Source organism: Oncorhynchus masou, chromosome 30 (assembly GCF_036934945.1).
Source record: "Oncorhynchus masou masou isolate Uvic2021 chromosome 30, UVic_Omas_1.1, whole genome shotgun sequence".
NCBI lineage: Eukaryota > Metazoa > Chordata > Actinopteri > Salmoniformes > Salmonidae > Oncorhynchus > Oncorhynchus masou.
The window spans coordinates 65,303,341-65,326,162 of NC_088241.1; the positions used below are offsets into that span (position 1 = coordinate 65,303,341).

The window sequence follows — 22,822 nt, forward strand, 5'->3', positions numbered from 1 at the left end:
ATCAGCCAGTGTCCTATTCAGGGAGACCTGCAGAGGGGACAGTAGGTATCAGCCATGTCCTATTTAGAGAGACCTGCAGAGGGGACAGTAGGTATCAGCCCGTGTCCTATTTAGAGAGACCTGCAGAGGGGACAGTAGGTAATCAGCCATGTCCTATTTAGAGAGACCTGCAGAGGGGACAGTAGGTATCAGCCAGTGTCCTATTCAGAGAGACCTGCAGAGGGGACAGTAGGTATCAGCCCGTGTCCTATTTAGAGAGACCTGCAGAGGGGACAGTAGGTAATCAGCCAGTGTCCTATTCAGAGAGACCTGCAGAGGGGACAGTAGGTATCAGCCCAGTGTCCTATTCAGAGAGACCTGCAGAGGGGACAGTAGGTATCAGCCAGTGTCCTATTCAGAGAGACCTGCAGAGGGGACAGTAGGTATCAGCCAGTGTCCTATTTAGAGAGACCTGCAGAGGGGACAGTAGGTATCAGCCAGTGTCCTATTCAGAGAGACCTGCAGAGGGGACAGTAGGTATCAGCCCATGTCCTATTTAGAGAGACCTGCAGAGGGGACAGTAGGTATCAGCCATGTCCTATTCAGGGAGACCTGCAGAGGGGACAGTAGGTATCAGCCCATGTCCTATTTAGAGAGACCTGCAGAGGGGACAGTAGGTATCAGCCAGTGTCCTATTCAGGGAGACCTGCAGAGGGGACAGTAGGTATCAGCCAGTGTCCTATTCAGAGAGACCTGCAGAGGGGACAGTAGGTATCAGCCATGTCCTATTTAGAGAGACCTGCAGAGGGGACAGTAGGTAATCAGCCCATGTCCTATTCAGAGAGACCTGCAGAGGGGACAGTAGGTATCAGCCATGTCCTATTTAGAGAGACCTGCAGAGGGGACAGTAGGTAATCAGCCCATGTCCTATTCAGAGAGACCTGCAGAGGGGACAGTAGGTATCAGCCTGTGTCCTATTTAGAGAGACCTGCAGAGGGGACAGTAGGTATCAGCCAGTGTCCTATTTAGAATCCTTCAGTCACCTGGGAAAACGATCAAACCTGACCAGAGCTACGGCATGTACACTGAGTGAACAAAACATTAGGAACACCTGCTCTTTCCATGACACAGACTGACCAGGTGAATCCAGGTGAAAGTTATGATCCCTTACGGATGTCACTTGTTAAATCCACTTCAATCAGTGTAGATGAAGGTGAGGATACGGGTTAAAAATATATAGATTTTTAAGCCTTGAGACAATTGAGACATGGATTGTTTATCTGTGCCATTCAGAGGGTGAATGGGCAAGACAAAATATTTAAGTGCCTTTGAACAGGTATGGTAAGAATGGTCAAGAAATGCAACGCTGTTGGGTTTTTTCACGCTCAACAGTTTCCCGTGTGTATCAAGAATGGTCCACAACCCAAAGGACATCAAGCCAACTTGACACAACTGTGGGAAGCATGCCTTTTGAATGGAGAGTAGAGAGGGGAAGAGAGGAGAGGAGAAGAGAAGAGAGGAGAGGAGATTAGAGGGGGAGAGGACTCCTCCTCGCCCCGGGAGGAGAGGGGGGAGAGGAGAGAAGAGAGGAGAGGAGAAGGGGAAAGGAGAGGGGGAAGAGGAGAGGAGGAGAGGGTGCTCTACTATGACTGTGATCCAGTGAGGATTAAAAAAGGTGAAAGACAAACCCCAGTGAGTTCTAGTTCCATCACTCCTCTTCCCTCGCCCCGTCTCCAGTTCCATCACTCCTCCTCCCTCGCCCCGTCTCTCGTTCCATCACTCCTCCTCCCTCTCCAGTTCCATCACTCCTCCCTCGCCCCGTCTCCAGTTCCATCACTCTTCCTCCCTTGCCCCGTCTCCAGTTCCATCACTCTTCCTCCCTCGCCCCGTCTCTAGTTCCATCACTCCTCCTCCCTCGCCCAGTCTCCAGTTCCATCACTCTTCCTCCCTCGCCCTGTCTCTAGTTCATTCACTCCTCTTCCCGTCTCTAGTTCCATCACTCCTCCTCCCTCGCCCCGTCTCTAGTTCCATCACTCCTCCTCCCTCGCCCCGTCTCTAGTTCCATCACTCCTCCTCCCTCGTTCCATCACCCCGTCTCCAGTTCCAGTTCCATCTCCTCCTCCCTCGCCCCGTCTCTAGTTCCATCACTCCTCCCTCGCCCCGTCTCTAGTTCCATCACTCCTCCTCCCTCGCCCCGTCTCTAGTTCCATCACTCCTCCCTCGCCCCGTCTCCAGTTCTATCACTCTTCCTCCTCGCCCTGTCTCTAGTTCATTCACTCCTCCTCCTTCCCGTCTCTAGTTCCATCACTCCTGCTCCTCGCCCCGTCTCTAGTTCCATCACTCCTCCTCCCTCGCCCCGTCTCTAGTTCCATCACTCCTCCTCCCTCGCCCCGTCTCTAGTTCCATCACTCCTCCTCCTCGCCCCGTCTCTAGTTCCATCACTCCTCCTCCTCGCCCCCTAGGTCTCTAGTTCCATCACTCCTCCTCCCTCGCCCCGTCTCTAGTTCCATCACTCCTCCTCCCTCGCCCCGTCTCTCGTTCCATCACTCCTCCTCCCTCGCCCCGTCTCTAGTTCCATCACTCCTCTTCCCGTCTCTAGTTCCATCACTCCTCCTCCCTCGCCCCGTCTCCAGTTCCATCACTCCTCCTCCCTCGCCCCGTCTCCAGTTCCATCACTCTTCCTCCCTCGCCCCGTCTCCAGTTCCATCACTCTTCCTCCCTCGCCCCGTCTCTAGTTCCATCACTCCTCCTCCTCGCCCCGTCTCCAGTTCCATCACTCTTCCTCCCTCGCCCTGTCTCTAGTTCATTCACTCCTCTTCCCGTCTCTAGTTCCATCACTCCTCCTCCCTCGCCCCGTCTCTAGTTCCATCACTCCTCCTCCCTCGCCCCGTCTCTAGTTCCATCACTCCTCCTCCCTCGCCCCGTCTCTAGTTCCATCACTCCTCCTCCCTCGCCCCGTCTCTAGTTCCATCACTCTTCCTCCCTCGCCCTGTCTCTAGTCCCATCACTCCTCCTCCCTCGCCCCGTCTCTAGTTCCATCACTCCTCCTCCCTCGCCTCGTCTCCAGTTCCATCACTCTTCCTCCCTCGCCCTGTCTCTAGTCCCATCACTCCTCCTCCCTCGCCCTGTCTCTAGTTCATTCACTCCTCTTCCCGTCTCCAGTTCCATCACTCCTCCTCCCTCGCCCCGTCTCTAGTTCCATCACTCCTCCTCCCTCGCCCCGTCTCTAGTTCCATCACTCCTCCTCCCTCGCCCCGTCTCCAGTTCCATCACTCCTCCTCCCTCGCCCTGTCTCTAGTTCCATCACTCCTCCTCCCTCGCCCCATCTCTAGTTCCATCACTCCTCTTCCCGTCTCTAGTTCCATCACTCCTCCCTCGCCCCGTCTCTAGTTCCATCACTCCTCCTCCCTCGCCCCGTCTCTAGTTCCATCACTCCTCTTCCCGTCTCTAGTTCCATCACTCCTCCTCCCTCGCCCTGTCTCTAGTTCCATTACTCCTCTTCCCGTCTCTAGTTCCATCACTCCTCCTCCCTCGCCCTGTCTCTAGTTCCATCACTCCTCCTCCCTCGCCCCGTCTCTAGTTCCATCACTCCTCTTCCCGTCTCTAGTTCCATCACTCCTCCCTCGCCCCGTCTCTAGTTCCATCACTCCTCCTCCCTCGCCCCGTCTCTAGTTCCATCACTCCTCTTCCCGTCTCTAGTTCCATCACTCCTCTTCCCGTCTCCAGTTCCATCACTCCTCTTCCCGTCTCTAGTTCCATCACTCCTCGCCCCGTCTCTAGTTCCATCACTCCTCTTCCCGTCTCTAGTTCCATCACTCCTCCTCCCTCGCCCCGTCTCTAGTTCCATCACTCCTCTTCCCGTCTCTAGTTCCATCACTCCTCCCTCGCCCCGTCTCTAGTTCCATCACTCCTCCTCCCTCGCCCCGTCTCTAGTTCCATCACTCCTCTTCCCGTCTCTAGTTCCATCACTCCTCTTCCCGTCTCTAGTTCCATCACTCCTCGCCCCGTCTCTAGTTCCATCACTCCTCTTCCCGTCTCTAGTTCCATCACTCCTCTTCCCGTCTCTAGTTCCATCACTCCTCTTCCCGTCTCTAGTTCCATCACTCCTCTTCCCGTCTCCAGTTCCATCACTCCTCTTCCCGTCTCTAGTTCCATCACTCCTCGCCCCGTCTCTAGTTCCATCACTCCTCGCCCCGTCTCTAGTTCCATCACTCCTCGCCCCGTCTCTAGTTCCATCACTCCTCTTCCCGTCTCTAGTTCCATCACTCCTCTTCCCGTCTCTAGTTCCATCACTCCTCTTCCCGTCTCTAGTTCCATCACTCCTCTTCCCGTCTCCAGTTCCATCACTCCTCTTCCCGTCTCTAGTTCCATCACTCCTCCTCCCGTCTCTAGTTCCATCACTCCTCTTCCCGTCTCTAGTTCCATCACTCCTCTTCCCGTCTCCAGTTCCATCACTCCTCCTCCCGTCTCTAGTTCCATCACTCCTCCTCCCGTCTCTAGTTCCATCACTCCTCTTCCCGTCTCTAGTTCCATCACTCCTCGCCCCGTCTCTAGTTCCATCACTCCTCTTCCCGTCTCTAGTTCCATCACTCCTCTTCCCGTCTCTAGTTCCATCACTCCTCTTCCCGTCTCCAGTTCCATCACTCCTCTTCCCGTCTCTAGTTCCATCACTCCTCGCCCCGTCTCCAGTTCCATCACTCCTCCTCCCTCGCCCCGTCTCTAGTTCCATCACTCCTCTTCCCGTCTCTAGTTCCATCACTCCTCCCTCGCCCCGTCTCTAGTTCCATCACTCCTCCTCCCTCGCCCCGTCTCTAGTTCCATCACTCCTCTTCCCGTCTCCAGTTCCATCACTCCTCTTCCCGTCTCCAGTTCCATCACTCCTCTTCCCGTCTCCAGTTCCATCACTCCTCTTCCCGTCTCTAGTTCCATCACTCCTCCTCCCTCGCCCCGTCTCCAGTTCCATCACTCCTTCTCCCTCGCCCCGTCTCCAGTTCCATCACTCCTCCTCCCTCGCCCTGTCTCTAGTTCCATCACTCCTCCTCCCTCGCCCTGTCTCTAGTTCCATCACTCCTCTTCCCGTCTCCAGTTCCATCACTCCTCCTCCCTCGCCCTGTCTCTAGTTCCATCACTCCTCCTCCCTCGTTCCATCCTGTCTCTAGTTCCAGTTCCACTCCTCTTCCCGTCTCCAGTTCCATCACTCCTCCTCCCTCGCCCTGTCTCTAGTTCCATCACTCCTCCTCCCTCGCCCTGTCTCTAGTTCCATCACTCCTCTTCCCGTCTCCAGTTCCATCACTCCTCCTCCCTCGCCCCGTCTCCAGTTCCATCACTCCTCCTCCCTCGCCCTGTCTCTAGTTCCATCACTCCTCCCCCTCGCCCTGTCTCTAGTTCCATCACTCCTCTTCCCGTCTCTCCAGTTCCATCACTCCTCCTCCTCGCCCCCCGTCTCCAGTTCCATCACTCCTCCTCCCTCGCCCTGTCTCTAGTTCCATCACTCCTCTTCCCGTCTCCAGTTCCATCACTCCTCCTCCCTTGCCCCGTCTCCAGTTCCATCACTCCTCCTCCCTCGCCCTGTCTCTAGTTCCAACACTCCTCTTCCCCTGCCCCGTCTCTAGTTCAATCACTCCTCTTCCCCCGCTGTCTCCAGCCCAAACACATCTCCAGAGATCAAATCATGATCAAATTTAATGTCAGACGACCACAACACACACACACACTTATTGAATCAGGACTCATGCAGGTAGAGTTGGCAGAGACTGATGAGCTGTGTGTGTGTGTGTGGTCGTCTGACATTAAGTTTGATCATGATTTGATCTCTGGAGCTGGTCAGATAGAGGATGACAGAACAACAGTGGTCTGAACACACATTTCCCAGGTCAGATAGAGGATGAGAGAACAACAGTGGTCTGAACACACAGTTCCCAGGTCAGATAGAGGATGAGAGAACAACAGTGGGTGCTCTATATCACGTTGGTTGAGAGACATTACACAAGAATCCTGCTTTTTGAATGTACAGCCATGGCGCACAACTCCCACTCTAGAAGGCTGTATGTTATTTGTGTTACTCCATAACCCTGAAAGTCACTGATATTAATTGAGCGTGAAATCAAGTGGTTTCAAAGACGATAATTGGATTGCTGATTTAGAAGCAACGATGAAAAACAGCAGAAATGGGTTTTAGTTTGTGGTGTTGAATTGATCATCATTTTACTATACATTTGTAGGACATAATGTTTTCCTGCCTTATAGAGACGTGTCACAACATGTCACATGAGGTTAAAAGTATGTTAGAACCACATCAAATGATGATTCCTAATGTACTATGCAGTACTACATCTACTCATCTGAACAGGGCAAACATGGCTACCTGCTTAAGATGCACTCTCCCACCACGCAAACGGGGCGGCGCTCCTAGTGGCCGTAGGACTTCAATGCCGATAAACCTAAATCTGTTTTACCTCATTTCTACCAGCATGTTAAATGTGCAACCAGAGGAGAAAAAACAAACTCTAGACCACCTTTACTCCACACACAGAGACGCGTACAAAGCTCTCCCTCGTCCTCCATTTGGAAAATCTGACCACAACTCTATCCTCCTGATTCCTGATTACAAGCAAAAACTAAAGCAGGAAGCACCAGTGACTCACTCAATACGGAAGTGGTCAGATGAGGCAGATGCTAAGCTACGGGACTGTTTTGCTATCACAGACATGAATATGTTCCGGGATTCATCCAATGGCATTGAGGAATACACCAGCTCAGTCACCGGCTTCATCAATAAGTGCATCGATGAAATCGTCCCCACAGTGACCGTACGTACATACCCCAACCAGAAGCCATGGAATACAGGCAACACCTGCACTGAGCTAAAGGGTGGATCTGCCACTTTCAAGGAGTGGGACTGTAACCCGGAAGCTTATAAACAAAAACCTGCTATGCCATCAGACGAACCATCAAACAGGCAAAGCGTAAATAAAGGGGAAAGATTGAATCATACTACACTGGCTCCGACGCTCGTCGGATGTGGCAGGGCTGCAAACTATTACAGACTTCAAAGGGAAGCCCAGCCGTGAGCTGCCCAGTGACATAAGCCTACCAGACGAGCTAAATGACTTCTATGCACGCCTCAAGGCAAGCAGCACTGAAGCATGCACGAGAGCACCAACTGTTCAAGACGACTGTGTGATCACGCTCGCCGTAGCCGATGTGAGTAAGACCTTTAAACAGGTCAACTCATATCTCAGCTCTCGCAGTGTGACTTTCTGACTCTGGGATTTCAGGGATCGTGGCAGGGGTCTAAACATACAGAGGAGGACTTTAAAAAATAAAATAAACACTTTACACTGCAGGCCTTTAGGAACATGTTTGAATCCTCACAGGCCTTGTTAGTTGAATGTTGTTCTTGACAGTAGTTGGTAGGGGAGCTGTGAAAGCACCTGAACATGATCAAGTGAAGACACTAGAAATGTCAGTTGGGATACAAATTGTGAGGGTTGCTTTTCTCAAATTCAGAGAGGCTGTGAGAGAGAAACATCCAGAGCTGTTGACACTCGTGGTACTACAAGGACACAATAGTGTGTGTCCGCGTGCGTGTGTGTGCGTGTGTGTATTACCTGTGGGTTCTTTGTCTCTGGTTGAGAGATGCAGTGTGTCCGGGGCTGTGCTGGCTGCCTAGTCGAGCAGGGCTGGTCATATAGTCGTTTGGCACTGTGGGTGGTTTCACCGGCTCCAGAGTTTTACAGGGCGTGCTGCGTCTGTTAAAGTCAACCGAAGACAGAGAGGGAGATAAAGAGGAGAATGAACCACAATAACCCAGAACGAACCAGAACGAACCAGAACGAACCAGAACGAACCAGAATGACTCAGAGCGAACCAGAATGAACAAGAAGGACTCAAAATGAATCAGAGGTCAATTCAATTTAGAAAAAAAATTGATCAATGAATACAAAAAAAAATCCTAATTGAAAAGTAATGGAGAAAATGTACGTAGTCACGAATGGAGGTTATCTCCTAAAACGCGGATGTTGGAATGTAGTAGAACCCGACGTCACGATGTACTTGTTACATACAGGGCCTTCGGAAAGTATTCATACCCCTTGACTTATTCCACATTTTAGTTGTGTTACAGCCTGAATTAAAAATGGATTAAATATAGTTTCTCTCTTACCCATCTACACACACAATACAACCATAATGACAAAACAAAAACATGTTTTTTAGAAATGTTTGCTACTAAATTATTGAAAATGAAATAAAGAAATATCTAATTTACATAGTGTAAGTATTTACACCAATCAGAGACACCTTTGGTGGTGATTAAGGCTTCGAGTCATCTGATGAATCGGCTTCGAGTCGTCTGTTGTATCGGCTTCGAGTCGTCTGAATCGGCTTCGAGTCGTCTGAATCGGCTTCGAGTCGTCTGAATCGGCTTCGAGTCGTCTGTTGTATCGGCTTCGAGTCGTCTGTTGTATCGGCTTCGAGTCGTCTGTTGTATCGGCTTCGAGTCGTCTGTTGTATCGGCTTCGAGTCGTCTGTTGTATCGGCTTCGAGTCGTCTGTTGTATCGGCTTCGAGTCGTCTGTTGTATCGGCTTCGAGTCGTCTGTTGTATCGGCTTCGAGTCGTCTGTTGTATCGGCTTCGAGTCGTCTGTTTGGGGATTTTCTCCCATTCTTCCTTGCGGATTTTCTCAAGCTCTGTTAAGTTAGATGGGGAGTGGCGATATACAGCAATCTTCAAGTCTTTCCATAGATTTTCAATGGGATTCAAATTTGGCCTTTTCCTGGGCCACTCAAGGACTTTCACATTCTTCTTCTTCTGAAGCCATTCCAGCATTGCTTTAGCTGTCTGCTTGGGGTCATTGTCCTGTTGGAACATACATCTCTCACTAAGGTTGCTTGGGGTCATTATCCTGTTGGAACATACATATTTCTCACTAAGGTTGCTTGCACTCTAATGCAGGTACAAGTCAAGGAGTTGCCTTTATGTGGCTCCATTCATTGTTCCCTCTAGTCTTCCCCATAGTATGATGCTGCTGCCACCACCATGATTCACGGTAGGGATGGTGTTAGACGGGTCATGAGTTATGCCTGGTTTTGTCCAGACATAGCGCTTTGCATTCAGGCCAAACAGTTAAACATTTTTGTCTCATCAGACCACTGAATGTTTTTCTGTCATGTGCCATTTTCCCAGGAGTGGCTTCTGTCTGGCCAATCTCCCATAAATCCCAGATTGCTGAAGTGCTATAGAGAATCTGGCAGGTTCTCCCATCTCAGCCAAGGAAGTCTGTAGGTCTTGTCAGAGTGGTCACTGGGTTCTCGGTCACCTCCCTGACCCAGATCCTTCCTGCCCGGTTGCTCAGTTTGGCCGGAAGGCCAGCTCTAGGCAGAGTCTGGGTAGTTCCATTTCCAACTGTGCTCTTGGAAACTTTTAACAAAATTATTCAGACCCCTTGACATAATCCACATGCTGTTACGTTACAGCCTCATTATAAAATTCATTAAATAAAACATTTTCCTCATCAATCTACACACAATACCCCATAATGACATCACAATACCCCATAATGACATCACAATACCCCATAATGACATCACAATACCCTATAACAACAAAGTGAAAACAGGTTTTTAGAATGAGAAACCCAGAAATACCTTATTTACATAAGAATTCAGACCCTTTGCTATGAGACTCGAAATTGAGCTCAGGTGCATCCTGTTTCCATTGACCATCCTTGAGATGTTTCTACAACTTGTGGTCCACCAATCAGGCCTTTATGGTATGATAGAGTGGCCAGACGGAAGCCATTCCTCAGTAAAAGCCACATGACAGCCTTCATGGAGTTTGCCAAAAGGCACTTAAAGGTCTCTCAGACCATGAGAAACAAGATTCTCTGGTCTGATGAATCCAAGATTGAACTCTTTGGCCTGAATGCCAAGCGTCACGTCTGGAGGAAACCTGGCACCATCCCTACGGTAAAGCATGGTGGTGGCAGCATCATGCTGTGGGGATGTTTTTCAGTGGCAGGGACTGGGAGACTAGTCAGGATTGAGGGAAAGATGAATGGAGCAAAGTACAGAGAGATCCTTGATGAAAACCTGCTCCAGATCGCTCAGGACCTCAGACTGGGGCAAAGGTTCACCTTCCAACAGGACAACGGCCCTAAGCACACAGCCAAGACAAGGGAGGAGTGGCTTCGGGACAAGTCTCTGAATGTCCTTGAGTGGCCCAGCCAGAGCCCGGACTTGAACCCGATCGAACATCTCTGGAGAGACTTGAAAATAGCTCTGCAGCAACGCTCCCCATCCAACCTGACAGAGCTTGAGATGATCTGCAGAGAAGAATGGGAGAAACTCCCCAAATACAGGTGTGCCAAGCTTGTAGCGTCATACCCAAGAAGACTCAGAGCTGTAATCGCTGCCAAAAGTGTTTCAACAAAGTACTGAGTAAGGGGTCTGAATCCTTATGTAAATGTGATATTTCATTTAGTTTAAAACAAATAAATGAGCAAAAATGTTTTTTGCTTTGTCATTATGGGGTATTGTGATGTCATTATGGGGTATTGTGATGTCATTATGGGGTATTGTGATGTCATTATGGGGTATTGGACTCCAGTGAAGTCGTAGTGAAATCTCAAGGACGATCAAAGGAAATTGAACGAACCTGAGTTCAAGTTGGAGTGTCCTAGCAAAAAGATCTGAATACTTGAGATAGTTCTGTTTTATTCATTTTCAATAAATATGCACAAAAAAACAAACGTGCTTTCACTTCATCCTTATGGTGTATTGTGTGTAGATGGGAGAGAATTTTTATAAATCCATTTTGAATTCAGGCTATAACAACATAATGTGGAATAAATCAAGGGGTATGAATACACTCTGAAGACACTGTATATCATATTAACAACATAGTAACCTTTTTACAACCATGTCCTCAACACACTTAAAACGCTCTATACAGTAACAGTCAGTGAAAATCTGTGCTGGAGAATCTATCCAGCTGGACGTTCCACAGCAGTGACCACGACATCTAACTGAAATAGAGCTTATCTGTGTTAAAGGCCAGAATTACTGTCTGATTAGTGTTGCATTGCAACTTTTATATCAAAACCGTGACTGAGTCCCAAATGGCACCCTATTCCCTACATAGTGCACTACTTTTCACTAGAACCCCATTGGTCCTTGTCAAAAGAAGTGCCCGACAAAATGAAAAGGGTGCAATTTGAGACTGTACCCATGTCAAAGATCACGATGGCACTAACTTTCATGTGCACCGGCTACGATTCCAAACTCCCCAAATAGCGGTGCCTCTACTCTGCCTTGTAACATGTTGACTACAAAATGTCATCCCTTGTTTATTAAAAAAGGAGGCCATCTTACCCCAGAGTTCCACGCCCTGACATGGTACCTGTCATGGGCGGCGGGCTAGGAGGTTTCTGTGTCGGCGGATTGGTCCTCGATAGTGTTCCTCCTCCTCCTCTGATTGGCTGATTGTTTCCATGCTGCTGTTGTAAGAAAATAAATCAAGAAATCTCTAAGACATTTAACACCGTGGTAGCATGAAGACTAAGTCGTATGGCAACTGAAATGTGACAGGCTTCCCAGATTCGGTATACTTCAATCTTTACCGAGACATTCTAGCTTATTAGCATATTGATAGCAGGACTGAGTCACAAGGTGACACCAGGTGGAAACCCACGGAGAGTTTCTGCTTAACATTGTGACATGTTTGTTACAAACACGGTGTTCGACCAAGCATGTAAAACAAACAGATAAACATAGCCAATAACTAAGGTCACAAGGTCAATAACTAAGGTCACGCCACAGCTAACATCAGATTTTTATAGGGAGGGACTTTCGAGGTTATAAATATTCAAAAGCATACTCTTTTTATCTGGGAAGCCCATACAACAGACTAGATAGTTATACTAGATATACTAGATAGCTATACTATGTAGTTATACTAGATAGTTATACTAGACATACTAGGTAGTTATACTAGGTAGCTATACTAGGTAGTTATACTAGATAGTTATACTAGACATACTAGATAGTTATACTAGACATACTAGGTAGTTATACTAGATAGTTATACTAGACATACTAGGTAGCTATACTAGGTAGCTATACTAGATAGCTATACTAGATAGCTATACTAGATAGCTATACTAGATAGCTATACTAGATAGCTATACTAGATAGCTATACTAGATAGCTATACTAGATAGCTATACTAGATAGCTATACTAGATAGCTATACTAGATAGCTATAGATAGGTAGATAGCTATACTAGATAGCTATACTAGATAGCTATACTAGATAGCTATACTAGATAGCTATACTAGGTAGCTATACTAGATAGCTATACTAGATAGCTATACTAGGTAGCTATACTAGGTAGCTATACTAGATAGCTATACTAGATAGCTATACTAGATAGCTATACTAGATAGCTATACTAGATAGCTATACTAGGTAGTTATACTAGGTAGCTATACTAGGTAGCTATACTAGGTAGTTATACTAGATAGCTATACTAGGTAGCTATACTAGGTAGCTATAGTAGGTAGCTACACATGAACAGCTATTTCAACACATAACTGTCAACATATCTAGCATGATATATTGAAAAGATACAATCTATTACTAAGGCTCCGATAAGGACGGCTACAGCAACAGTTGTTCTAGGCCTGCTTGTACTATGGATTGGTTTAGGCCAATAACAGAAGGAATACAATGAATGAAAAGGAACCCATTTTAAAGGGGCTGAACAGGCTGGCAATAACAGAACTACGGAGAGATGGGTCACGTGACAAACGGGACTTACCTTGGCTTTGAGCCACTTATCGTAGGCGGAAGAAAGAGAGAGAGGGAAAGAGAGAGAAGGCATGTCAAAATGGCAAACGGACCCAGAGTACAGGAGAGAGCCAGTCCAACCACATTATTGCGCTGAGTCAACGCTTCTCTAGACCTGGGCCACTCAGTGGTTGGATGGCTTTGCACCGCACCAAAACAGTGTGGGTCCATTGGTTGTTTTAGTACTCTGTCCTGATATCTATCTATAGTACCTATCTATCTATAGTATCCTATCTATAGTATCCTATCTATAGTACCTATCTATAGTACCTACCTATAGTATCTATCTATAGTACCTACCTATAGTATCTATCTATAGTACCTACCTATAGTACCTACCTATAGTATCCACCTATAGTACCTATCTATAGTATCCACATATAGTACCTACCTATAGTATCCACCTATAGTACCTACCTATAGTATCCATCTATAGTACCTACCTATAGTATCTATCTATAGTACCTACCTATAGTACCTATCTATAGTACCTACCTATAGTATCTATCTATAGTACCTACCTATAGTACCTATCTATAGTACCTATCTATAGTATCTATCTATAGTACCTACCTATAGTATCCTATCTATAGTATCCTATCTATAGTATCCTATTTATAGTATCTTATCTATAGTACCTACCTATAGTACCTAGCTATAGTACCTACCGATAGTATCTATCTATAGTACCTACCTATAGTATCTATCTATAGTACCTACCTATCTATAGTATCTATCTATCTATAGTACCCACCTATAGTACCTATCTATAGTACCCATCTATAGTACCTACCTATAGTATCTATCTATAGTACCTATCTATAGTACCCACCTATAGTATCTATCTATAGTACCCACCTATAGTACCTACCTATAGTACCTACCTATAGTACCTACCTATAGTATCTATCTATCTATAGTACCTACCTATAGTATCTATCTATCTATAGTACCTACCTATAGTATCTATCTATCTATAGTACCTACCTATAGTATATATATATATCTATAGTACCTACCTATAGTATATATCTATAGTACCTATCTATAGTACCTATCTATAGTACCTACCTATAGTATCCTACCTATAGTACCTATCTATAGTACCTACCTATAGTATCCTACCTATAGTATCTATCTATAGTACCTACCTATAGTATCTATCTATCTATAGTACCTACCTATAGTACCTATCTATAGTACCTATCTATAGTACCTACCTATAGTACCTACCTATAGTATCCTACCTATAGTATCCTATCTATAGTACCTATCTATAGTACCTATCTATAGTACCTACCTATAGTATCTATCTATAGTACCTACCTATAGTATCTATCTATAGTACCTACCTATAGTATCTATCTATCTATAGTACCTACCTATAGTACCTATCTATAGTACCTATCTATAGTACCTACCTATAGTACCTACCTATAGTATCCTACCTATAGTATCCTACCTATAGTATCCTATCTATAGTACCTATCTATAGTACCTATCTATAGTACCTACCTATAGTACCTATCTATCTATAGTACCTATCTATCTATAGTACCTATCTATAGTACCTATCTATAGTACCTATCTATAGTACCTACCTATAGTATCTATCTATAGTACCTACCTATAGTATCTATCTAGCAATCCTCACATATCCATAGATGATTCCATTACATATTTAAACAGGTACATCAACACCTCAGCTGAACTGTCACACTTTATGTCTACCTATGTAGAACTATTAGAAACTTTAACATGTATTACTACAGACACTGTAACCGTTTAGTGTCATGGCCACAGCAACAATGCCAGTGCAAACTGGGTGTCAAACGGTCTTCATTGTGTTCTGAAATGTCATTGAAATTTTTTGTTAAATGTTCATGAACGTTGTACCTACGCGCTTATACTCTCTCTCAGACAAGTGCTCTGTAATTCATGTTTGAGAGCGTCAAATGGAGGAGCAGTGAGCGCTCCACGCCACGGTTCTGCATTACACTGGGACAAGCACCGGGTCAAGTGGCTCATCCATTATACAGGCTCCCTATTGGGCGGTGCAGGGCCCATCCATTATGCAGGCTCCCTATTGGGCGGTGCAGGGCCCATCCATTATACAGACTCCCTATTGGGCGGTGCAGGGCCCATCCATTATGCAGGCTCCCTATTGGGCGGTGCAGGGCCCATCCATTATGCAGGCTCCCTATTGGGCGGTGCAGGGCCCATCCATTATGCAGGCTCCCTATTGGGAGGTGCAGGGCCCATCCATTATACAGGCTCCCTATTGGGCGGTGCAGGGCCCATACATTATGCAGGCTCCCTATTGGGCGGTGTAGGGCCCATCCATTATACAGGCTCCCTATTGGGCGGTGCAGGGCCCATCCATTATGCAGGCTCCCTATTGGAGAGCCCTATGGCAGTCAGCTTCATGTCAGGTCACATAGAGCCCTATGGCAGTCAGCTTCATGTCAGGCCACAGAGAGCCCTATGGCAGTCAGCTTCATGTCAGGCCACAGAGAGCCCTATGGCAGTCAGCTTCATGTCAGGCCACAGAGAGCCCTATGGCAGTCAGCTTCATGTCAGGCCACAGAGAGCCCTATGGCAGTCAGCTTCATGTCAGGCCACAGAGAGCCCTATGGCAGTCAGCTTCATGTCAGGCCACAGAGAGCCCTATGGCAGTCAGCTTCATGTCAGGCCACAGAGAGCCCTATGGCAGTCAGCTTCATGTCAGGCCACAGAGAGCCCTGTGGCAGTCAGCTTCATGTCAGGCCACAGAGAGCCCTGTGGCAGTCAGCTTCATGTCAGGCCACAGAGAGCCCTGTGGCAGTCAGCTTCATGTCAGGCCACAGAGAGCCCTGTGGCAGTCAGCTTCATGTCAGGCCACAGAGAGCCCTGTGGCAGTCAGCTTCATGTCAGGCCACAGAGAGCCCTGTGGCAGTCAGCTTCATGTCAGGCCACAGAGAGCCCTGTGGCAGTCAGCTTCATGTCAGGCCACAGAGAGCCCTGTGGCAGTCAGCTTCATGTCAGGCCACAGAGAGCCCTATGGCAGTCAGCTTCATGTCAGGCCACAGAGAGCCCTATGGCAGTCAGCTTCATGTCAGGCCACAGAGAGCTCTATGGCAGTCAGCTTCATGTCAGGCCACAGAGAGCCCTATGGCAGTCAGCTTCATGTCAGGCCACAGAGAGCCCTATGGCAGTCAGCTTCATGTCAGGCCACAGAGAGCCCTATGGCAGTCAGCTTCATGTCAGGCCACAGAGAGCCCTATGGCAGTCAGCTTCATGTCAGGCCACAGAGAGCCCTATGGCAGTCATCTTCATGTCAGGCCACAGAGAGCCCTATGGCAGTCAGCTTCATGTCAGGCCACAGAGAGCCCTATGGCAGTCAGCTTCATGTCAGGCCACAGAGAGCCCTATGGCAGTCAGCTTCATGTCAGGCCACAGAGAGCCCTATGGCAGTCAGCTTCATGTCAGGCCACAGAGAGCCCTATGGCAGTCAGCTTCATGTCAGGCCACAGAGAGCCCTATGGCAGTCAGCTTCATGTCAGGCCACAGAGAGCCCTATGGCAGTCAGCTTCATGTCAGGCCACAGAGAGCCCTATGGCAGTCAGCTTCATGTCAGGCCACAGAGAGCCCTATGGCAGTCAGCTTCATGTCAGGCCACAGAGAGCCCTATGGCAGTCAGCTTCATGTCAGGCCACAGAGAGCCCTATGGCAGTCAGCTTCATGTCAGGCCACAGAGAGCCCTATGGCAGTCAGCTTCATGTCAGGCCACAGAGAGCCCTATGGCAGTCAGCTTCATGTCAGGCCACAGAGAGCCCTATCTATGGCAGTCAGCTTCATGTCAGGCCACAGAGAGCCCTATCTATGGCAGTCAGCTTCATGTCAGGCCACAGAGAGCCCTATGGCAGTCAGCTTCATGTCAGGCCACAGAGAGCCCTATCTATGGCAGTCAGCTTCATGTCAGGCCACAGAGAGCCCTATGGCAGTCAGCTTCATGTCAGGCCACAGAGAGCCCTATGGCAGTCAGCTTCATGTCAGGCCACAGAGAGCCCTATGGCAGTCAGCTTCATGTCAGGCCACAGAGAGCCCTATGGCAGTCAGCTTCATGTCAGGCCACAGAGAGCCCTATGGCAGTCAGCTTCATGTCAGGCCACAGAGAGCCCTATGGCAGTCAGCTTCATGTCAGGCCACAGAGAGCCCTATGGCAGTCAGCTTCATGTCAGGCCACAGAGAGCCCTATGGCAGTCAGCTTCATGTCAGGCCACAGAGAGCCCTATGGCAGTCAGCTTCATGTCAGGCCACAGAGAGCCCTATGGCAGTCAGCTTCATGTCAGGCCACAGAGAGCCCTGTGGCAGTCAGCTTCATGTCAGGCCACAGAGAGCCCTATGGCAGTCAGCTTCATGTCAGGCCACAGAGAGCCCTATGGCAGTCAGCCTGACTGTTCTGGTTTTTCAGGACAGTCGTGACAGTTTTTAAAAGAACACATAACTGGCAGCTGAGTTACGGAGGCTGTATTCTGTTTAAACACATTGACGTGATTAATATTATAGGGCTCTGGCTGAGTTACGGAGGCTGTATTCTGTTTAAACACATTGACATGATTAATATTACAGGGCTCTGGCTGAGTTACGGAGGCTGTATTCTGTTCCTCATGTATCAAACACCACATATCAAGGATGAAAATAACACATTATTTGCTAGAAAGTTAGAGTAGTAGAATACTCAAGGTCCACTTTACTGTTGACAGTTAGAATAGTAGAATACTCAAGGTCCACTTTACTGTTGACAGTTAGAATAGTAGAATACTCAAGGTCCACTTTACTGTTGACAGTTAGAATAGTAGAATACTCAAGGTCCACTTTACTGTTGACAGTTAGAATAGTAGAATACTCAAGGTCCACTTTACTGTTGACAGTTAGAATAGTAGAATACTCAAGGTCCACTTCACTGTTGACAGTTAGAATAGTAGAATACTCAAGGTCCACTTCACTGGTGACAGTTAGAATAGTAGAATACTCAAGGTCCACTTTACTGTTGACAGTTAGAATAGTAGAATACTCAAGGTCCACTTCACTGTTGACAGTTAGAATAGTAGAATATTCAAGGTCCACTTTACTGTCGACAGTTAGAATAGTAGAATACTCAAGGTCCACTTTACTGTCGACAGTTAGAATAGTAGAATACTCAAGGTCCACTTTACTGTCGACAGTTAGAATAGTAGAATACTCAAGGTCCACTTTACTGTCGACCGTTAGAATAGTAGAATACTCAAGGTCCACTTTACTGTCGACAGTTAGAATAGTAGAATACTCAAGGTCCACTTTACTGTCGACAGTTAGAATAGTAGAATACTCAAGGTCCACTTTACTGTCGACAGTTAGAATAGTAGAATACTCAAGGTACACTTTACTGTTGACAGTTAGAATAGTAGAATACTCAAGGTCCACTTTACTGTTGACAGTTAGAATAGTAGAATACTCAAGGTCCACTTTACTGTTGACAGTTAGAATAGTAGAATACTCAAGGTCCACTTTACTGTCGACAGACAGCTAGAATAGTAGAATACTCAAGGTCCACTTTACTGTTGACAGTTAGAATAGTAGAATACTCAAGGTCCACTTTACTGTTGACAGTTAGAATAGTAGAATACTCAAGGTCCACTTTACTGTTGACAGTTAGAATAGTAGAATACTCAAGGTCCACTTTACTGTTGACAGTTAGAATAGTAGAATACTCAAGGTCCACTTTACTGTTGACAGTTAGAATAGTAGAATACTCAAGGTCCACTTTACTGTTGACAGTTAGAATAGTAGAATACTCAAGGTCCACTTTACTGTTGACAGTTAGAATAGTAGAATACTCAAGGTCCACTTTACTGTTGACAGTTAGAATAGTAGAAAACTCAAGGTCCACTTTACTGCTGACAGTTAGAATAGTAGAATACTCAAGGTCCACTTTACTGTTGACAGTTAGAATAGTAGAATACTCAAGGTCCACTTTACTGTTGACAGTTAGAATAGTAGAATACTCAAGGTCCACTTTACTGTTGACAGTTAGAATAGTAGAATACTCAAGGTCCACTTTACTGTTGACAGTTAGAATAGTAGAATACTCAAGGTCCACTTTACTGTTGACAGTTAGAATAGTAGAATACTCAAGGTCCACTTGACTGTTGACAGTTAGAATAGTAGAATACTCAAGGTCCACTACTGTTGACAGTTAGAATAGTAGAATACTCAAGGTCCACTTCACTGTTGACAGTTAGAACAGTAGAATACTCAAGGTCCACTTACTGTTGACAGTTAGAATAGTAGAATACTCAAGGTCCACTTCACTGTTGACTGTTGACAGTTAGAGAATAGTAGAATACTCAAGGTCCACTTCACTGTTGACAGTTAGAATAGTAGAATACTCAAGGTCCACTTCACTGTTGACAGTTAGAACAGTAGAATACTCAAGGTCTGTTGACACTCAAGGTCCACTACTGTTGACAGTTAGAATAGTAGAATACTCAAGGTCCACTTCACTGTTGACAGTTAGAACAGTAGAATACTCAAGGTCCACTTCACTGTTGACAGTTAGAATAGTAGAATACTCAAGGTCCACTTCACTGTTGACAGTTAGAACAGTAGAATACTCAAGGTCCACTACTGTTGACAGTTAGAATAGTAGAATACTCAAGGTCCACTTCACTGTTGACAGTTAGAATAGTAGAATACTCAAGGTCCACTTCACTGTTGACAGTTAGAACAGTAGAATACTCAAGGTCCACTTCACTGTTGACAGTTAGAATAGTAGAATACTCAAGGTCCACTTCACTGTTGACAGTTAGAACAGTAGAATACTCAAGGTCCACTACTGTTGACAGTTAGAATAGTAGAATACTCAAGGTCCACTTCACTGTTGACAGTTAGAATAGTAGAATACTCAAGGTCCACTTCACTGTTGACAGTTAGAACAGTAGAATACTCAAGGTCCACTTCACTGTTGACAGTTAGAATAGTAGAATACTCAAGGTCCACTTCACTGTTGACAGTTAGAACAGTAGAATACTCAAGGTCCACTTCACTGTTGACAGTTAGAACAGTAGAATACTCAAGGTCCACTTCACTGTTGACAGTTAGAACAGTAGAATACTCAAGGTCCACTTCACTGTTGACAGTTAGAACAGTAGAATACTCAAGGTCCACTTCACTGTTGACAGTTAGAACAGTAGAATACTCAAGGTCCACTTCACTGTTGACAGTTAGAACAGTAGAATACTCAAGGTCCACTTCACTGTTGACAGTTAGAACAGTAGAAAACTCAAGGTCCACTTCACTGTTGACAGTTAGAATAGTAGAAAACTCAAGGTCCACTTCACTGTTGACAGTTAGAATAGTAGAATACTCAAGGTCCACTTCACTGTTGACAGTTAGAATAGTAGAAAACTCAAGGTCCACTTTTGAAATCTGCTTGTGCATCTCTTGATGTGTCAGTCGCTGATCGTCACTGAATTAGTCCATGTCACCTGTAAGTTAGTCTAGCAGCCAGCTATCTAAACTCGTGGTAATCATGGTTGAATTATCATGGTAAATAACATCTTAGATAACATGGTCGGTAACATGCTAATTTAAAAGCCTTTTCAGTTTACATTAGCCCACACACACACCATGTGATTTGAGGCCTAGTAAATTGAGAGTGGCATGATGACTTTTATCCTGCCTTATCCTGGCCCATCATTCAACTGGTCGACAACGCTGGCCACTTAATCCAATCATGCCCGACAGCAGCGATTGATTGGTTGATTAATGGGGGTTTGGGATGTCTGGGGGGAGATGGAGATCTCAAAATGGCCCTGGCTATCAGGGCTCTGATTTCATTAGAGCCGCTGTCATGGCAACCAATGCGACCCCTGACGCTAACTTTAGGGACTAAACTATTGTATAAAGTGTTAGCTTGCAACATATCATGGGTTTCATCTAAACAGAGGAACGTCTTGAGAGAACGCTTTAGAAGATACCAATATTTCAGTGGTACCACAGCTTCATGACACTGTTACATTTCTGAGAGCCCAACTCAATATCAGAGAGAAATAGGAGAAACTGATTAAGAGGTCCATTCAGAACCAAGTGCATTTTAAATGTCCCATAAATGCATCTCTGCTCACCCTTTTTTCACAGAACATTCTATGGAGCCGTTCTATTTTTAGGAACCTATCAAATCAATCGTTGGCCGATTCCAACCCCGCCCCTTACTGAGAATATGTCTGCACAGTTAGCTAGGTGCAATCCACGGATGAGAGGGACACAGTGGGAGAGACAAAGAGACGGAGAGAGAAAGAGGGCGAGAAACAGGGATATGGAGTAAAGGGCGTGAGAGGGGGAGGGGTTAAAGGGAAAGAGAGGGGAGGGGTTAAAGGGAGAGAGACGGGAGGGGTTAAAGGGAGCGAGAGGGGAGGGATTAAAGGGAGAGAAGGGAAGTGGTTAAAGGGAGAGAGAGGGGAGGGGTTAAAGGGAGAGGAGGGGAGGAGGGGGAGGGGTTAAAGGGAGAGGAGGGGAGGGGTTAAAGGAGAGGTTAAAGGGAGAGGAGGGGAGGGGTTAAATGGAGAAGGGTTAAAGAGAGAGAAGGGGAGGGGTTAAATGGAGAGGAGGGGTTAAAGGGAGAGAAGGGGAGGGGTTAAAGGGAGGCGAGGGGTTAAAGGGAGAGGTTAAAGGGAGAGGAGAGGTTAAAGGGAGAGGAGAGGTTAAAGGGAGAGGAGGGGTTAAAGGGAGAGCAGAGGTTAAAGGGAGAGGAGGGGTTAAAGGGAGAGGAGGGGTTAAAGGGAGAGGAGGGGTTAAAGGGAGAGAAGGGGAGGGGTTAAAGGGAGAGGAGGGGAGGGGTTAAAGGGAGAGGAGGGGTTAAAGGGAGAAAAGGGGAGGGGTTAAAGGGAACTAGACAAACAGAGAGAGAGAGAGAGAGAGAGTGTAGAGGAGAAGAAAGTAAAAAGTGGAGGAGCAGTGATTTCTCAGAACGGTAAATGAGCATTTCACCGTCAGAGCCATGGGGTGTGGTGAAATAAATCACTGTTGGAATGTGGTTTTAACCAATCAGCATCCAGGATTAGACCAACCCAATGTATAACGCGATAGAAAACTCACCTTGACCCCATGGCCAACGTCGTCCAGCACGTTGTAGTCGATGGGCTTCCTGATGTACCTCACCGGCCGCTCTATGTTGCCGGGGGCGACGATCTTGTGGGTCCTCGATGTGTTCTTGTTGGTGGTGAGGATCCCGATCTCTCGCCTGGCCACCTTCTCTTTGTGGATGTCCACCGTCTGACCACATAGGGGAGACGGAGAAAAGACATGATAAGTGCCTCAGAGCTATGGGACAGAACAAGGACCATTGACTGAATTACAACCTTGTCATATAGATCCTAAAGTGGCTTTAATTGAAATCAGGTCACAGTGGTTTTTTCCATCACCCAACTCGTAATCCCTTTACGTTGCTGGTCGACACCGGCTAAATCAATTATGGTGTATAATAGAAGCGGCGTAATGACCCGTCTTGTACAGACCATAATGCATTTGGCTTCTCTCCAAATCGGCAGTGACATGTTGTTCGATGACGTCGTAAATAAACAAAGACTATGGTGATGGAGAGGACAACTCTCCTCTACCACCAGGAACTCCTTCCTGTCACGCCCGCTCCCGCTCCCCTTTCCTGGCGCTCGAGGGCGCCAGGCTGCCCTGCACGACGCACTCCTGCCACCATCATTACGCACACCCTCTCCCCTCGTCACGCGCATCAGCGATTTATTGCACTCACCTGGACTCAATCACCTGTGTTTATTGCCTTTTCTATATCTGTCTGTTCCCCAGTTCTGTTCCCCGCTTCAGCATTAATTGTCGTATGTCTTTTGTTTTACCCGGTTCTGCGGCTGTTCCAGTCCTGTTCCATGTCTCTGCTATATTAAACGTTAGACTCCCCATACCTGCTTCTCATCTCCAGCATTGGTTCTTACACTTCGTGATG

The 22,822-nt window shown here is 46.8% G+C and overlaps 1 protein-coding gene across 1 annotated transcript in view; it reads right to left on the reverse strand.

The window, feature by feature from the left end:
- Positions 1-22,595, reverse strand: part of LOC135521690 (abl interactor 1-like) — a 57,859-nt gene extending 35,264 nt beyond the window's left edge. Inside the window, exons 1-5 of the mRNA XM_064947363.1 lie at positions 22,467-22,595; positions 21,946-22,122; positions 12,800-12,814; positions 11,352-11,473; positions 7,590-7,730 (exon numbers count right to left, since the gene is read on the reverse strand). Of these exons, the coding sequence (XP_064803435.1) occupies positions 7,590-7,730; positions 11,352-11,473; positions 12,800-12,814; positions 21,946-22,122; positions 22,467-22,595 (584 nt within the window). The remainder of the gene's footprint in view (positions 1-7,589; positions 7,731-11,351; positions 11,474-12,799; positions 12,815-21,945; positions 22,123-22,466) is intronic.
- Between the last annotated feature and the right edge of the window lie 227 nt (positions 22,596-22,822).